The sequence below is a fragment of the Panthera onca genome, chromosome A1, assembly GCF_046562875.1.
Source record: "Panthera onca isolate mPanOnc1 chromosome A1, mPanOnc1 haplotype 2, whole genome shotgun sequence".
Taxonomy (NCBI): Eukaryota; Metazoa; Chordata; class Mammalia; order Carnivora; family Felidae; genus Panthera; species Panthera onca.
In genome coordinates this window covers 129,450,575-129,468,904 of record NC_138339.1, presented here as the reverse complement: position 1 = coordinate 129,468,904, position 18,330 = coordinate 129,450,575, and the positions used below count along the sequence as shown (strand labels likewise).

General features: G+C 40.3%; 1 protein-coding gene across 3 annotated transcripts in view; it reads right to left on the bottom strand.

The window, feature by feature from the left end:
* AFF4 (ALF transcription elongation factor 4) overlaps nucleotides 1-16,739 on the bottom strand; it is a 98,665-nt gene extending 81,926 nt beyond the window's left edge. For 2 of the 3 annotated variants that reach the window (XM_078451074.2, XM_078451082.2), the window contains exon 1: nucleotides 16,586-16,739. In XM_078451074.2, coding sequence (XP_078307200.1) covers nucleotides 16,586-16,716 — 131 coding nt within the window. In that variant the 5' untranslated portion in view covers nucleotides 16,717-16,739. Of the gene's footprint in view, nucleotides 1-15,729; nucleotides 16,307-16,585 lie in introns of those variants that run through there. The other variant, XM_060636151.3, reaches the window with a different exon arrangement.
* Nucleotides 16,740-18,330: the final 1,591 nt, after the last annotated feature.

Below are 18,330 nucleotides of genomic sequence, written 5' to 3'. Positions count from 1 at the left end.
TTTTCTTTTTTTAGCTTCTTGAACTTGTGGTGCTTTTTTCAGCATTAGGAAATTCATGTAGACAATTCCATTTTCCCTCAGAGTACCTAATCATAATTAAGTATACACTTTTTTTGATGTTCATTAATATTTCCTCTCCCACTAGGTCATGATCAGAGAATGTTGTCTGTTTTGTTCAGCCTTGCATACCTAGAACATAACCTAGTGGACAATCACTTCAGTAAGTAAACTAATGAACTTCAGGGCCTGGTTAGAAAGGAGCAATTATCTCACTATAAAATAATACTTAGAGATCATGAGATTCTTCACCTAACATCACAAAATCCCAGTATTTCAAAACTGGAATAATTAAGACTCATATTACACTAAAATCAGACACCATCTGCAACAAATTTTAATATAGCAGACACTTAACGTGTGCATTAATTATTTTAGATCAGAATTGAAACACATGTCTTTACTTATCTGCCAAGCTATACAACTCTGATTCTATGACTATAACTCAATTCACTTTCTCTATGAAGCTTTTCCTAATAAAGCAAAACTTTATTTCCTCATCTTAGAGGTCAAACAATACCATAACCAATGTTTATTATGTCATTACACACACATTCAATTGTTCAAGAAGTCATTTGAAACAGTATTTTCCAAATGGGTTACTGATAAATGTATTCTTTTTAAAATACTAGACAGGGGCAACTGGCTGGCTCAACTGGTAAAACATGCGACTTTTCATCTCAGGGTTGTGAGTTCAAACCCCACACTGGGAGTGGTGCCTACTTAAAGATTTTTTTTCTAAAAATCTAGATAATTTTAAGTCTCAATTCAAGAAATGTTTATTACACACACAAGTATGCTCAACACTTAAGTGTGAACATAAGAATATGACTATTCATATTACTTATAACCAGCTGCTTCCTTTTAGATAATATTTCTCTCAATAATAATCCTAAAATGCTCCTTCTCCCAGTAGTCCTGCACAGTTTTACACACCAAAACCATTTTCAGAACCAAAACCAAGTAAAATTATATTTCTTGGGCTTTTACTAATACTTGAGAAATATGCAAACCAAATTTAACTAGTTTAAACTTCTCTCAAAAAGTTACTACCAAATTCTAAAAGCATATGGACAAATAAACTGAGAAGTCTATTTTCATCTTTAAAGATGAATGAATGGCTGGTAACGATGGTTAAAAGTCAAAGTTTACAGTTCCTTTTAGAAAGAAAACAACCTTGGGGCACCTAGGTGCCTCAGTTGGTTAAGCGTCCAATCTTGGCTTCAGCTTGGATTGTGATCTCATGGCTTGTGAGTTTGATCCCTGCAATAGGACTGTGCTGACAGCATGGAGCCTGCTTGGGATTCTCTCTCTCTCTCTCTCTCTCTCTCTCTCTCTCTGCCCATCTCCTGCTGTTTCTGTCTCTCTCAAAATAAACTTTAAAAAAAAATTAAAAATTAAAAAAAAAAAGGAGAAAAATCTTTTGATTCAGTTTCTTGCTTTCAAAGCATGCAATATCTAAAACCCACTAAGGTCTCCTATTGGAAACTTCTGTAATACATGAGTTGATAATTACTTTCATATTTTTATGAAACAGAAGTACTTAAAACATTGTTCTGCTTAAAAATCAAAAACTCCATGGGGCGCCTGGGTGGCTCAGTCGGTTGAGCGTACGACTTTGGCTCAGGTCACGATCTCACGGTTCGTGAGTTCGAGCCCCGCGTCGGGCTCTGGGCTGATGGCTCAGAGCCTGGAGCCTGCTTCCGATTCTGTGTCTCCCTCTCTCTCTGCCCCTCCCCCGTTCATGCTCTGTCTCTCTCTGTCTCAAAAATAAATAAACATTAAAAAAAATTTTGTAAAAAAAAAAAAGTCAAAAACTCCAAGCTCTATGGAAAATCCTAATCCTAAATTCTCATCCCAGGATTTAAAACTGTCCACAGCTTTTTAAATTCTTACCTATTTCTATAAAACCTTCAGGGTTTATCTGAGCCTAAAAATAACCTACACACGTCCAGATCTACATATTTACTCAAAAACTAGTCCCTCTACTTAGAATATCCTTCCTTCTCCCCATTTCTAAACACATCCATTTCAAAGTTCACTGCATACCCCACTTCCTCCAAAAAGCCCTCCAAGATTCCTCTGTCACTAAGATCACTTACTTTCCAAAGAATTTCTTTGTATCTCATCTGGCCACTTAACACTTGGATTACATTAGGATTATTTACTGATATTCTAGGGACTCTCCCTACTCACCTCCTTATTATAAGCCTCTAGAGAGTAAGAGCCACGTAAACATCATTTCACTTACTCTTTAACCCCTGTGGTGATTAACACAGTGGCAGGCATACGACACATACTCAAAACATGTGATGAGTTTCATAAAGGTCACAACTGTAGTGTTATTGCCCTAAGAGTCAGTGGTAATACTCACTAAAAGTTGGGTTTCAAAATATGATGTGGCCCATCATTTTCTATCCACAGATAGTCTCCCATTTCCTAAGACTTTCAATTATATCTGATAACAATAAGAGAGTAGGTCTTCTTTATACTGTATTCAATATATTATCAATCCAATAAAGGCATTAATAGTGATATTAAATGAACTCTGTTGCTTTTAAAGCAATTTTTCTACAAGAGTTTATCTAAAAGTAAAACAACATATGTTCAAGAAAAAAAACCATACAGAAATGATCAATTTCTATTTTTACTTAAACCCTGTACTCTCAAATGTTCACCAAATGTAAGTGCTAGACTGTAAAATCTCAGAATCATACTTGGCAAAGTGGGAAGGTGTAAAAACTGAATATTTCAGTCTACAACATCCAGAAAGAAATGATCTGTTCAACAGAGCACTGTAAGACTGCTTTCATTTGCAGTACCTGAGGAAGCCAAGAGAAAAGAATACAAGTCCAAACTGCAAAATAAAAGCAAATTTTTTACTTAAAAATGCATATACCACATTAAGCAAAAGTTTAACAACATTATACAGCAAAAGATCCTTGGAGTGCACACTAAAAAGGAATTTCTCAGTAATTTCATCATCATTTGCATATGTGAAAAAACGGATGGTAACAAAGTACCCCGTTTCTTTTTTTTTTTTTTTTTAAGTTTATTTATTTTGAGAGAGAGAGAGCATGCAGTTGAGCAGAAGAAGGGCAGAGACAGACAGAGAGGGGATTCAAGCAGGCTCCAAGCTCAGTACAGAGCCTGATGCAGGGCTCAATCCCATGACCGTGAGATCATGACCTGAGCTACAATCAAGAGTTGGTAACTTAACCCACTTTATTAACTCTAAATTCTGTTAATAAGGTTCCAGTTAAATGTAAACAGGAATACTGCTTTAAGAAGGTTAAGGCCATTTAAGGCTACTGCTCTTTAATAATAACTTAGAAGTTACGGGTTGTTTATCATGGCACAAAGAATATTTACTTTGAAAGATCAAACTGTAAGTAAGAAGAGTAAACATACTTTCAAAATATTTTCTAATTCAGACTTGTAACATATTCGGACAAAAGTCAGAAGGAATTTTGAAGGTTTTACAATTGTCATTTTAAAAACTATCTTTCAGTATAGACCTATACAACACATAAGGTACAATGTTAACACTCTTAGTTCATTCACCAATTACTTAACCAGAGCATATACTGTGCCAGACACTGCACTAATGTTAAGGATATTAAAAATAAAAGTACTCTGGGGCGCCTGGGTGACTCAGTCTTCAGGTTAAGTGTCCAACTTTGGCTCAGGTCATGATCTTGCCATTCATGGGTTTGAGCCCCGCGTTAGGCTCTGTGCTGAGACTGTGTCTCCCTCTCTCTCTCTCTCTGCCCCTCCCCCATTCGCACTCTGTTTCTCTCTCTCTTAAAAATGAATAAACGTTAAAAAAAATATTTTTTAAAAAACAAATAAATAAAAGTACTCATCTCCAAGATTTGGGTGCACCTACCCAGACTAGAGAAAGATGGCAGTAGGGAAGGAGGAAGGAAAGGGAAGAAGGCAAAAGAGGGAGGTTGGTTCTAAGCAGAGAGAACAAGTGCAACAGCCAAGAAGAGAGAGCACAGCACAACCAGGGAATACAGGTGTATCAAGTACAGGTGGAAAATAGGGTTGGGGGAGTACAAAATAAAAGTTAAGACTGGAGAGATACATGAAATCAGACCAGACCTGTGGGATTGTTTATCAGATCTGGAAAATATAAAGAGACCTCTGCAAAGAAAATGAAATCTCCCAGATCTTGAGTGACGACTTTATTACATTAAAAAAATACTAAAACATAAAATTAGGTATGAACTCATTATATTTATAGCTCTTAAGTTTTACCTAACTGTAAAACAGAAACAACTTTAAAAATTAAATACAAAATAAAATTTAAAGTAACATTAACATAACATGGGGCACCTGGGTGGCTCAGTCAGCTAAGCCTCCTACTTCAGCTCAGGTCATGATCTTGAGGTTCCTGCGTTCACATCCTGTATGAGGCTCTGTGCTAACAGCTCAGAGCCTAAAGCCTGCTTCAGATTCTGCAAGATTCTCCCTTTCTCTCTGCCCCTCCCCTGCTTGTGCTCTCTCTCTCAAAAATAAACATTAAAAACATTTTTTAAATAAAATAACATTAATATAAGACTATGACGTATTCATAATAATTCACGAACAATGTTGTAGTCGATCCTAGAAATATGTAATCTCAGGTCTAGTTTCATATTTACAAACCACTTCTACAATATGACTTTGATAATACTAACACAGGAAATACTTATGAATATGTTATACTAAATGGATTTAATAATTCCAAGTATTTATAGTTGCTAGTTTAGGGAAATACAACCATATACTACCATGCCAGCTAGAGGTCCTTAAATATTGATTTTAAAACACATTTTTTAAAAATTAAAAAAAAAAAATAATAGGGGCACCTGGGTGGCTCAGTTGGTTAGGTGTCCAACTTCGGCTCAGTTCATGATCTCAAGCTTGTGAATTCGAGCCTCGCGTCGGGCTCTGTGCTGACAGGTCAGAGCCTGGAGCCTGCTTCAGATTTTGTGCCCCTCTCGCTCTGCCCCTCCCCCCATTCCTGCTCCGTGTCTCTCACTCTCTTTCTCTCTCTCTCTAGAATAAATAACAAACATTAAAAAAAAATTTAAAGAGTCCTCACTTGCTGGGGCACCCAGGTGGCTCAGTCGGTTAAGTGTCCGACTGGATCTCAGCTCAGATCATAATCTTACCATTTGTGAGATTAAGCCCAGCATCAGACTCTGCACTAACAAGGACTCTGCTTGGACTTCCTCTCTCCCTTTCTCTCTCAAAATAAATAAATAAACTTAAAAAAAAAAAAAAGAATAAAGAGTCCTCACTTGTTAACTTTAGCAATCTATCTTATTTGTGGTTTAAGTAACTTAATTGAAATCTACAGTAAATGTGTATGCAGTATAATGACTGCTGAGATTTGGAACAAAATACTTATACTGTAAACAAACTCTTTCATATTGATTAATTACATAGATGGGATCCACCAGATACATCTCACAGTGAAGACATGACACTAACTACTATGCCAGGGCTCTTACTGGTTTGGCCTGCTTAAATTAACAACCTACCATGACACGATCCAGTTGAACTCACCATCTTTCCTTGTCTGAACCACCACAAAATCATTAGTACAATGCATTATAACTTGGCACAAACACAGTAATAAACAACATCTAAACACAGCAACAAACTCCCAAGGGAGTAGCTGGCTACAAAGCAGTGCTTCAGATGTTACAGAAGAATCCCTAGTTAGAAGAACAGTACAAAAAATGAAACACAACTAAAAAGTTTTAAGGGACAAAATCAGATTTGTAGTTTAGAGGGAAGTCAGGAAGCAAACGAGAAGGTTGCTGCAATAATTCAGTGAAAAGTGAAAACCTGGATTAAGGCAGTAATACTAGGAATACAGATAATATAGAGAAAGCATTTAAATTTAAAGATGTTAAGGAAGTAGACTCTTGGGGCCAGCCAGATGTGAGAAGTAAAACAGAGCAATCAAGGACAACTTGGAGGTTTCTGGAAAAGGCGATGACAGTGGTACGTTACCCAAGGCAAGGAAAAGAGCAGGATTTGGGGGTGAGGGGATTGACTGAGAAGCAGTAGAAGAATTAATTCGTACATGATGAACACTCACTGAAACTATCTGATGAGCTTCCAGCCTTACCTCTCCCCCAGCTTTTCTGGAAATTCTTGCCCCCCCTTCACCATACCTTCAAGGTACAGGTGACCAGTGAAGTCTGAATCCCTAACTTAAGCTAAGCCAATGCCCAGACCACATCTGTTTTTTATGTATTTTTAAAATTTATTTATATCTATTCATACACATGCACACACACATTCCACAATCAAAAAACCCTAACTACCACCACAGTAAATAGGGACCATGTAAACTAACATTGAATCCTAAAACAATACTCAATCTCAACTATCCACCAGGGATCTGCTAAGACAGGAGATGACCAGCTTTTTCTAAGCCACAGAGTAAATATTTTAGGTTTTGCAGGCCCTACGGTCACAGCTATTCCACTCTCCTATTGTAGCAGCAAAAGCAGCTACAAACAACACAGAAACAAATGGGTGTGTCGTCTGTGTCCCAATAAAACTTTATTTACGGACACTGAATTTGAGTTTCCTATAATTTTCACAGGCCACAATATTTTTTTCCCACCATTTAAAAATATAAAAAACATTTTTAGCTCACAGGCCATACAAAAGCAGGCAGCACTGGGCCTACTAACCATAGCTTACTGATCCTTATGCTAAGCCAACACAGAACTGCCTTCCCTTAAAACTCCTTCCAGATGTCCTCTCAGTGTTAACCTTAACTTAAAACAACAGACAAGGAAAACAATCCTAGTTGACAGAACTGAAAATTTTCATTTGGCTTACCAAAGAATTCACTCCATTTGCAAGGAAGTCAACAGATGAAGGCCCACATACTTGCTGGTTTTGCCATTTACCTTACACTGTACTTGCCTAGCAACGTATGGTGTAAGTTTTGGAACAATGCTACCTTCCTCTCTCCTCCACACCAAACAGTTTTAGTTTTGTTGGTGTTTTTGTTGTTTTTCCACAACTATGTATCAGTTATCTCAGGAATGATTAAATTTAGTATTTAGCCCACAACTTTGTCAAATATGTGACAAAGCAGATCTAGCTAGACCAATTAACAAAGGATATCACCGTGTGAATCTGGACTCAGAGAACAAGGGCCTTTGGATGGAAATTGGGTTGTCTCTATTGAAGAGAAGAGGGTATCTGCTGTTATATGCAGATAGCTATATTATGTTAAAAAATACATATTCAGGGGCGCCTGGGTTGCTCGGTCAGTTGAGCGTCCGACTTCGGCTCAGGTCATGATCTCACGGTCTGTGAGTTCGAGCCCCGCGTCAGGCTCTGGGCTGATGGCTCAGAGCCTGGAGCCTGCTTCCGATTCTGTGTCTCCCTCTCTCTCTGCCCCTCCCCCGTTCATGCTCTGTCTCTCTCTGTCTCAAAAATAAATAAATGTTAAAAAAAAAAAATTAAAAAAAAAATACATATTCAACAGGGGCGCCTGGGTGGCTCAGTCAGTTAACGATCCAACTCTCGATTTCAGCTGAGGTCATGATCTCATGGTTTATGAGATCGAGCCCTGCATCAGCCTCTGCAATGACAATGCAAAGCCTGTTTGAGATTCTCTCTCTCCCTCTCTCTCTGCCCCTCTCTGCTTGCATGTGTGCTCTCTCTCTCTCTCAATGTAAATAAGTAAACATTAATATATATATATATATATATATATATATACACATATATATGCATATATAAAAGTAGGACTATGTGTGCACTAAATAGCTATGGGATGAATGAGGGGGACAACTATGTTTTAGAGTGCCCTTTACTCCACTTCTCTCTGGAATGCTGCAGTTAGAGCATATTGGGTTTTTTTGTTTGTTTGTTTGTTTATTTACTTATTTTGAGAGAGAGCATGCATACACACGAGAGGCAGAGAGAGACAGAAACAGCATGCGCATGTGCACATGCACGAGTACTGGGGACGGGCAGAGAGGGAGAAAAAAGAATCTTACAAACCATGAGATCATGACCTGAGCTAAAACCAAGAATCAAATCCAAGAGTTGGAAGCTTGAATGACTGAGCCACCCAGGTGCCCCAGTTAGAACATGTTATTACAATGTAGCTCCCTAGCCAAAGTTGTGCTCCACAGGTGGACAGATCACCAAATGAATCCTTTTCCTGGAATTGAGATTTAGAATCAAGGCAGCCTCTCTCTGATAGCAGCAGATATAAAATTTAAAACTCAAAAGGTATTAGTTAAGTGTTAAATTTCATCTGCAGCAAGGGCGAACTGAATAGAGAAAGAACATCTAGAGAGTAATAAAGAGATACTCCTAACCACATCTGCAGCCCCTGGATCCAGCTGCTCCTGAGTTCTAGCTGTCCTCTTGTGGGTTGACTGCCTTTCTTACAATTCATGGGATATGTGGTATGTTCTCAACAAGTTCTTTTTAGTTTAAGTTAGATATGTGTCACTCGCCTAACCAAAACAAAGTGCCTACTAAACAATCCAAAGGAAGGTATTCAGTTGAATAAGAGTTCTGGTTCCCACAAAACACTTAAGAGATGGTAGCTGAAGCTGTACAAATGGATGCGATCATCCAGAAGAGTGAAAACAAAAGCCCAAGGCTAGGGGGTGCCTGGATGGCTCAGTTGGTTGAGCGTCTGACTTCGGCTCAGGTCATGATTTTGCGGTCTGTGAGTTCGAGCCCCACGTCCAGCTCTGTGCTGATAGCTGACAGCTGGAAGCCTGGAGCTTGCTTCGGATTCTGTGTCTCCCTTGCTCTCTGCCCCTCCCCCGCTCATGCTCTGTCTCTCTCTCTCTCTCTGTCAAAAATAAACAAACATTAAAAAAAAAAATTTTTAAAAAAACCAACAACGAAGGCCAAGGCTAAAATCAAGAACTTTCAATATCAAAGCATTAGCAGAGAACTAAGTCTGCAAGAACACAACTGGTAGGAAGAAAGGGACAAAGTCGTAAGAGTCCAGGAAGAAAACAGTATCAAGGAGAAAATGGTTAACAAAAGTAAGTAGACAAAGAGATAAAGGAGTAAGCAGTAACTATATAATTTGGCAATAAAGAAGTCACAGGCGGCCTCGGCAAGAGCAATTTCACAAACAGGATGAGAAGACAGGCATAAAGTTTAAGAGTGCAGAGGAGGGGCACCTGGGTGGCTCAGTTAGTAGTAGCACGTGGGACTTCAGCTCAGGTCATGATTTCACTATTTGTGAGTTCAAGTCCCATACTGGGCTCTCTGCTGTCAGCACAGAGCCTGCTTCCCTCCAGATCCTCTGTACCCCTCTCTCTGCTCCTCCCCAGCTTGTGCTCTCCACACTCTCTCAAAAATAAAAACATTAAACAAAACAAAACAAAACAGGGCACTTGGGTGGCTCAATCTGCTAAGGATCTGACTTAGGCTCAAGTCATGATCTCACAGCTCCTGAGTTCAAGCCCTGTGTGGAGCTCTGTACTGACAACTCAGAGCCTGGAGCCTGCCTCAAATTCTGCGTCTCCCTCTCTCTGCCCCTCCCCAGGTTGCACTCTGTCTCTCTCTCAAAATAATAAACATTAAAAAAAAAAAAAAAAAAAAAAGACTGCAGAGGAAGTACACAACACTACCCATGAAGTAATCTTGCCATTTAAAAAAAAAATTCAAGCCTTGGGGTGCCTGACTGATTCAGTGAGTAGAGCATGCAACTCTCGATCTTGGGGTCGTGAGTTCAAACCCCATTTTGAACACAGTTTATTTAAAAGTAAAAATTCAGAGGGTGCCTGGTTGGCTCAGTTGGTTGAGCCTCCCACTCTTGATTTCCACTCAGGTCATGATCTCATGGTTCATGGGAAAGAGCCCTGCATCAGGCTCTGAACTGATGGTGTGGAGTCTGCTTGGGATGTTCTCTCTCCCTCCCTCTCTGCCCCTCCTCAACTTGTTCCCTCTCTCTCTCTCTCTCTCTGAAAATAAACTTTATAAATAAATAAATAAATAAATAAATAAATAAATAAATAAATAAAAATAAAAATAAAAATAAAAATAAAAATTCAGGGGCACCTGGGTGACTCAGTTAAGCATCCAACTCTTGATTTAGGCTCAGGTCATGACCTTGCCATTCATGGGTTCAAGCCCCGCCTCACTGACAGTGCAGAGCCTGCCTGGGATTCTCTTTCTCCCTCTCTCTTTGCCTCTCACGCATTTGCTCTCTCTCAAAATAAATTTTAAAAACACAAAGTAAAAATAAAAATTCAAGGGGTGCCTGGGTGGCCTTGGTTAGGCATCTGCCCTCTTCCTGGCTCACCCTCTTTCAAAATAAATAAACATTAAAAAAATGAAATAAAAAGTCAAGCTTCAATTGGATCAAGCTTCTAAACGTAACTACTATATACAGAAAAAACAAGGGACTGAGGAACATACTACATAATACCACAGGGATGCAGCCAGCACTATTTAGACTGTGAGAAATCTCATAGGGCAAAAAACATGGCTTCTTTATCAACCCAATTGTATAGAAATGAGTAAGTGCAAAAATCAGAGAAATCTGAAGACTGACTAAATATGTGATGACACTAAGGAATTAGTATTAACTTCTTTACTGAAAAGTTGGATTATTGTTTTAATCCTTATTTTTTAGAGATATATAAGGAAATAGTATTACACAGTCCTTATTTTACCAGTATGTCTTCCCTGATACATGGTGCCAGATGTCACTCAGCAGGGTACAGTCCCCTAGTTAACATAACAAGTAAGGAAGATACAAAGTGATGCAGGGATTCAAAAAAGGTAGGTCCCAGTTGGAGTATCCAAAGGAATCATGGAAAACTTTAGGAAGACAATGGTACTTCCACTGTGCCTTAACAGACAGTGAAATTTTAACAGGGTAGGGAACAAGAGAGGAAAAGTGGTATTTTAGATGGAAGAAATGGAAGCAATTGCAAAGAGGTGTGAAGTCCTGTCAATGCAAAGCACTGGCCTATACTCACCTCTCCATAAAACTGTCGCTACCATAATGACAAGAAAAGAAAAAGTCAAAGTGAAAAACTGTAACTCACTAGCCAGCTCTAACTTAACAAAATCATGCGAGACGCATTCAGTCCTAAAGTAGCCTCGAGTAGCACAGTCCCAAGGTACATCATGACAATATTTGGGTAGTCAAACCATACTGGCTTTCCAGAGCAATGTATTCGTGTCAATCCCTGATTTCCCCTGCCACACACCTACAACTCTGGAAAAACAATGCACAAGGTTCTTTTACCTATCCTAGGAAATTATAAAAATAGTTTAAAACGGTACCCAATAATAAGCTTTGTCTACCCTCCTAAAAGCCACCGCCATGGTTCATTTGGCACCACAAAAGAGGTAAAATTACCTTCCCTCAGAACATTCCTCAGGTTACAGATTTTTTAATAAAATATATACATGATGAAGCAGGTAGATTTCATTTTTTTTTTTATTTTTTGACTATATCTACTTTTTTTTAAATTCCAGTGTCATTAACATACACTGCTATATTAGTTTCAGGTGTACAATATAGTGATCCAACAGCTCCATATGTTACTTAGAGCTCATCAAGACAATTGCACTGTGTCAACTATACTGGAATTATATTAAAAAAAAAATTTTTTTTTTCAAGTGCATTCCTAATGTCCTTCACCTTTTTCACCCATTCCTGCCACCCACCTCCCTTCTGGTAACCATCTGTTTGTTCTCTGTAGTTGAGTCTATTTTTTGGTTTGTCTCTTTTTTCTTTCCTTCGTTTGTTTTATTTCTTAAATTCCACATAGGAATCATATGCTATCTGTCTTTCTCTGGCTTATTTCACTTAGCATCATATTCTCTAGATCCATCCGTACTGTTGTTGCAAATGGCAAGATTTCATTCTTTTTTATGGCTGAATAGTACTCCATTGTATATATATATACCGATCTTCTTTATCCATTTATCTATTGATGGACACTTGAGGTGCTTCCATAGTTGGCTATTGCAAATAATGCTGCAATAAACACAGGGATGCATGTATCCCTCAAAATTAGTGTTTTCAAAGTTTTGGGGTAAATACCCAGTAGTGTGATTATTGGATTGCAGGGTAGTTCTATTTTCAATTTTTTAAGGAAACAGTCTTCCACGGTGGCTGCATCAGTTTGAAATTCCACCAACAGTGCATAAGGATTCTTTTTTCTCCACGTTTTCACCAATACTTGTTTCTTGAGTTTTGTATTTTAGCCATTTGAAAGATGATTTTAAATAAAATTTCTTTGTTCAAAAACAGAATTAGGCTGGGTGGTGCAGTTGATTAGGCATCCAACTCCTGATTTCAGCTCAGGTCATGATCTCCAGGTTCATGGGATGGATCCTTGCATTGGGCTCTGCTCTGGGAGGGCTGAACCTGCTTAAGATTCTTTCTTTGCCCCTCTCCTGCTTGTGTGCGTGCTTGCATCACACACTCTCTCTCTAGTCCTCTCTCTCAAAATAAATAAGCTTTAAAAAAAAGAGAGAGAGAATTAAGGGGTGTCTGGGTGGCTCAGTTGGTTAAGCGTCCAACTTCAGCTCAGGTCACAATCTCAAGGTTCATAGGTTTGAGCCCTGCATCGGGCTCTGTGCTGATCGCCCAGAGCCTGCAGCCTGCTTCAGATTTTGTGTCTCCCTCTCTCTCTGCCCCTCCCCTGCACTCTCACTCTCTCTTTCTGTCTCAAAAATAAACATTAAAAAAAACAGGATTAATAAGTAGTCTCAATATTAAAATGTTTTTGTAATATTTTGGAAATGAATTCACTGGTTCTAATATTTTCTGTGTGCCAATACCATTAAAATTCTCAGGATGTGATGCTAGTGAAAATGAACATCAAGACAGACAGGAATGCAGATGATCAGCCAAAACTCCATAACGGTCATGTTTATCATGTCCTCTTCCATTTACTAGAATTATCACTTCAAGCAACCAAGATATTCAGTATAAAAAGTTACAGGTAGTGGTACCTGCTTGAACCAAAGGAAAAAGCACCAAAGTAACAGGTCTGGTTAGCTTTAATCACTGACTACACCTCGTTTCACACTTACCGACACTGGCACACACCCTCCCAGAAATCAAATATAATCGTTCCAACTTATCAGAGGAAATGAAAAAGGAAATGGGTAAAATATAATGAGGGCTGGGAGTTCAAAAGCTGGGAAACCTTTACATGACATAGGAAAGTTAAAAAGAATTTTTTTTAATTTGAGTACGATTGACCTAAAAAAAAGTTTTTATAATAAAATACCTGGAGAATAGAGCTAAAGTAAACAATAAAACCTAAGTCATCAACTTTTACAATATGTACCGTACTTCTGGGTCACTGTCCGCGTGTGCCTTTAATACCTGTAAGAATACTTCTTTGATTTTATGAAAAATACTACAAAGAAAAGGCCTCATACATTTTGGACTCCATTCTAAACCAGTAGATGGCCACAAAAGAAGAAATACCTGTTTTCTTTGTTCCTCTCAGGTACACATAAAGTATGACATTTACCTTAGCTCTTCAAAAAAGGTAAGATACATAACTTTTAGAAGCCTTCACCTTCTGTCATCTTCTGTAGCTGATAGTTACTTTCTCCCCTTCAAATATTGATCACTTGCTCATACAGTTTTCTTTAGATTATCCTTTTGTGAAAACTTAGATTGGATATCACATTCACATTTAATCTAACAATTGTGTAAAATACTGATGATACTGGAGAGATATAACCATAGCTCTTGTTCTAAACACACTACAAGAGACCTATCAGAAAATTACAATACAAAAGGAGAATATATCAGCTATTACAAAAGGCATACAATTCAAGAGCACAGAGAATGTATGTCATCTGACAAAGAGAAAGTAACCTGAATGAAAATATTCTATCTTTAGGAATTCTTAATTACAGAGCTTTACCAAAGCACTGTACAATCATCTCTACACCCCAAAACTGTGGAGTGCTTTCCAATTAATACAGCTAAGCTCTTTGTGAGTGTGTGTGTGTGTGTGTGTGTGTGTGTGTGTGTGTAAACCACACAGTAAAGATTGGGTCATTCACAGACCTCCTATCTTGTCCACACCTGATGCAAACTTATATTTAAAGTAGAATTTGCCTACTGTTCCTGCAGAGCTAACAAAACCCAAAGTCATCAGCATACAAGCCACCACAAACTGAATGAAACTGCTGATATTTAAAAAAAAAGAAAAATCACTGCTCCCAGGTAAATTGACTCTAAAAGATCATTAAAAATAACTTCTGGAGGATTTTTTTTAATGTTTAGAGACTGAAAAATGCAGTGATGAATAAGGAAAATAAACCAGAAAAATTTAAAGAAGCCAGCTTTGTTAAAAGACAAGTGGCCACTTGCCAACACGTCTTTATGCACATATGACCAAAGAAGATCCAGGCAGATTCACAGGCCACAAAGGTTCTTATCAAACGCCAAATTAAGAAAATTCACATAAATATTTCAATTTTGATAAATCAAAGTACAGTGAAATAACAAAAGCACTTCACAAAGCTTTGCAGAATCAATATGGAAACAAAGCTTTGAGCTTTTTAAACACATGAGTCCTAAAAATCAACACGTATCTTAAACGTCACATTTGCAAATATCTTATTCACAGGCACTTATTGCTTAGGTTCCCTCAAGACATACCGGTCACTGAAAAAGAGAATGGCCTTAGTTTAAAATTTCCGTAAAGCCACTCTGAATGGCAACTGACTACGAGAAGAACCCTAAATGGAACTCTTCGTCTTAGTGCAACTCCATACACGAGCATTTCAGATTTGTACTTTCAACTTCCTATAAATGATAACCACTGTAAGAGAAAAAGCAGTAAGGATAGTCCTAAACTCCTATACCCCAAGATCCACCCTCAAAGAGTGGAAGGAACAGCAAAGTGGAAGGAACAAAGCACTGACGTCAATTACGAGATTAACCCCGGGCACAGGCAGCTGGAGGAAAGGCCTAAACATCAATATCCAAACCCGAGCTATCGGGATAACTAGGTAACAGACCGACTGCGAAGTTAGGGGCGGGGGGGCGGCTATTCAAGTATTACACCCCCACATTCCCATTTTTAGTCAATCCCCTTCGCTAGCCGAAGGTGGAAATTTTTTTCCTTTTTTTTTTTTTTTTTTTTTTTTTGCAGAGGTGGGGGGGAGAGAGCGAGAGAGAGAGGGAGAGGGAGAGGGAGAAAGAGAGCGAGAGCGAGAGAGGGGGAGAGACGTGCGCAGGATCGCGAGAAGGAAAGCGAGAACTAGTTGGGTAATGATAGCCAGAAATCTAGGCCTATTTTCTCTACAAATAACTTGAAACTGAAGAGGATATTAAAAAATCACGAATCTGTCGCTAAATTTTCTGAGGGCTGGAATGGATTAAGAAACGAAAGCGGAAAGGAGAAACAGTGAAAAGATGGATTTCTGGAAATTTTTGTTAGGATGGTTAGCCTTATGTTTTTTTTTTTTGTTTTGTTTTGTTTTCCGAGGCCGGGGGTGGGGGTGAAACGGAAAGAAGAAGGGCGAAGCCGGATCGAGCAGCCCCGGCCTGAAGGGTCTCCCGAGCCCCCAAGGCGGACCCAGTTCACCGTCTCCCCCACCCCCACCCCGCGGCCAGGCCCGGCCCGGCCCGGCCCGGCCCTCCGTCAGTCAGTCGGCCCCGCTCACCTCCAATCCCTGCTCCGCTAGGCCCAAACCATCTCCCAACTGCGGCAGCGGCGGCGCCGGGCCTGCACCTTCACCGGACGCGCATTCGAGCCCGCCCGGGGGCGGCGACAGACTGCCAAGGACGAGGAACTCCGGGCGGCGGCGGGGGTTCGGCAGGTCTGGAAAGGCGCAGGCGGGGGCGGCGGCGACGCGCCTCACACGGAACAGGCGGAGGTCCCGCCCCGCTCCATGACGGTCGGGCCCAGCCCGGGACGGCCGACTGAGGCGGCAGGGGCGGGCCGACGAAGACCTGGCACCGGGATCCCCGCCCCGTCCGCTGGCGGCGGCGGCGACGGCGGCTCGACTCCCGCAGCCAGGACGGTGACTGACGCAGCGGCCGTGCCACCCATGTGATCAGGGCCGGGCGGGGGCGAGGCGTCACGTGGCGACGCCGCGCCCCGCCCCGCCAGAAAAGCGGGGCCCTGCTGGGCCTGCGGTGACCGGAGGCGACACGGGGGCCGTGACGTGCGCGGCTGTGGGGGTCGGACGACGCCGGACGGGCGGAGCACCGGCCCCGGTGGCTTAGACCCGACCTCCTAGGCCCGGCGGCCGCACAGGGCAGGGCCGCCGGGCAGGACCCGGCCTGCAGATCCGCGACGCGCACACCCTTCTGTGCACGTAGCCGCTACCGGGGACGGGCCGAGCCGGGTCTACCGGTTCTGGGACTCAGGTGAGGGGCGGGGGTCAGGTCGTGCGCCCCTGGCGAGGATCTGGCGAACCCGAAGCCCCTTCGACCGACTTCCCGGTGCTGACGTTGATGGCCGGAGTCCCCGGCCCTCAACAGGTCGGCGGAGAAAGGAAGTCTCCAGGGACTTACTGCAGGAGGATGCTTAGAACCACGCTTGAACTTCTTCCATGAAGGCTCTCCAGCCCTTTCTGTTCGTCATCCAAACATTTTCTGCCAGTAATACTGTTCTTCAGGATATCATTTTCAACGCTTTCCTTCATCTCTTAACATTCTGCCAGTCAGGGCAAACTATAATTTAATTGAGAGTAAAATAATAGTTATAGACCAGACAGGATTTTCAAAGGGTCTCATGGAACGCAGTTTGGTAACTGTTCAGAGACACTACCTCTGGTTCACCATTGGAAGAACACTTTATAATCTCTTGCCTCTTACTTGTTTTCTTTCTGTGCAGAAGCGTCAGGAAGCTGGGAGGAGCGTGAAGGGGGTGGGAGGTTACTTTCTACCAACTAATTTAGAAAAAAGCGTGTTAAAGATTGCTTTTGGTAAGGTGCAAGGTTTTTGAGGAGCTTTATGATAAACTCTTATAAGGAATGTGCATATGAAAATGTTTTTGTCAGCCCTTAACACTGGTAATTCAGCATCAATAAAAGTATAATTTTTCCTTTTTAAAATTCTTAACTGACCACCTATTATTTTTAAGCCTCACTCTTTATATCTATATAGATATTATCTATGTATCTCTATAGATGAGGAAATTATTAGTGCAAAACTCAAAAAGAACTGTGATGAAATAGAGGAAAAATAATTACTCCTCCCATCCCTGCCCTTTAACTATGGTAGTCCTGGAGGCAATCATTTGGCATTTTCTAGTGTATCCCTCCCAAGATATGTTATAAATAAACATGAAAATATAGTGATAACATACTTTTTACAGGAAAGATAATGTACTATATATACTGTTAAGTTCCTTCCTTTTCTCACTTAAAATATCCTGGGTATCCTTCCATATGGATGTGGGGCCACAAGCCAACAAAGAATTCTTGAGAGGCTTTTGGTGCAAGAAGGTGCTTTTATTACAACCTGGGGTCAGAACCTGTGGGCAGAAAGAACTGTACCTTTGCTGTATGAAGGCAGTGGCTACATGCTTAGTGCTCAAGGGGGAGGGGAGCTGCAGGGAGTATTAGGTCATAAATGTCTTCCTCGAATTTCTACTCCTAAAACTAGTTTCAGAAGATTTCTCTGGTGCTTAACAATCACCTCAATATTAACTGTTGGTGAGATTTACAGGCATTCATGAGACGCTTTAAGAATTCAGGAGTCAGTGCATGTTTGATCCTTATCAAAACCATGTAAGCTATAGGTCAGCCTTCTGGGCTAAAGGTGAACGTTTTTCTGCTTCTAGCCATCATCGCTTACCACTACATGAAGAACTGCTTCATTCTTCCCAGCGGCAGTATTTCCATTGTATGCAAATATTTATTTAGTCAGTCCCCTATAAGTGGGCATTTAGGTTGTTGCCAAGCCAAAGCTATTACAAACTAGGCTGTAACTGATAACTAATTACCCCATACGATGGGCAACTAATACGTAAATCCTTACCCTGGAACCTTTAGATCAAAAGGTACTTTTAACTTTGATAGATACTGTCAAATTGTCCTCCGCAGAAGTTGTGCCAATTTTATTTGCTTTCTTTCAAGTTTTGCCTTGGAAGATTTACAAGGTTATATTGGAAGGTAGTGGGGATGGAGAGAAGTAAAAGAAAGGTTGTCATTTTACACAATAATTAAAGAAGTATGAAGATGCAAATTGATATTTAATAAACTTTACAAGAGGTTTCCTTAACTTATTTTGGAATAAATGTTATTTGTCATTTA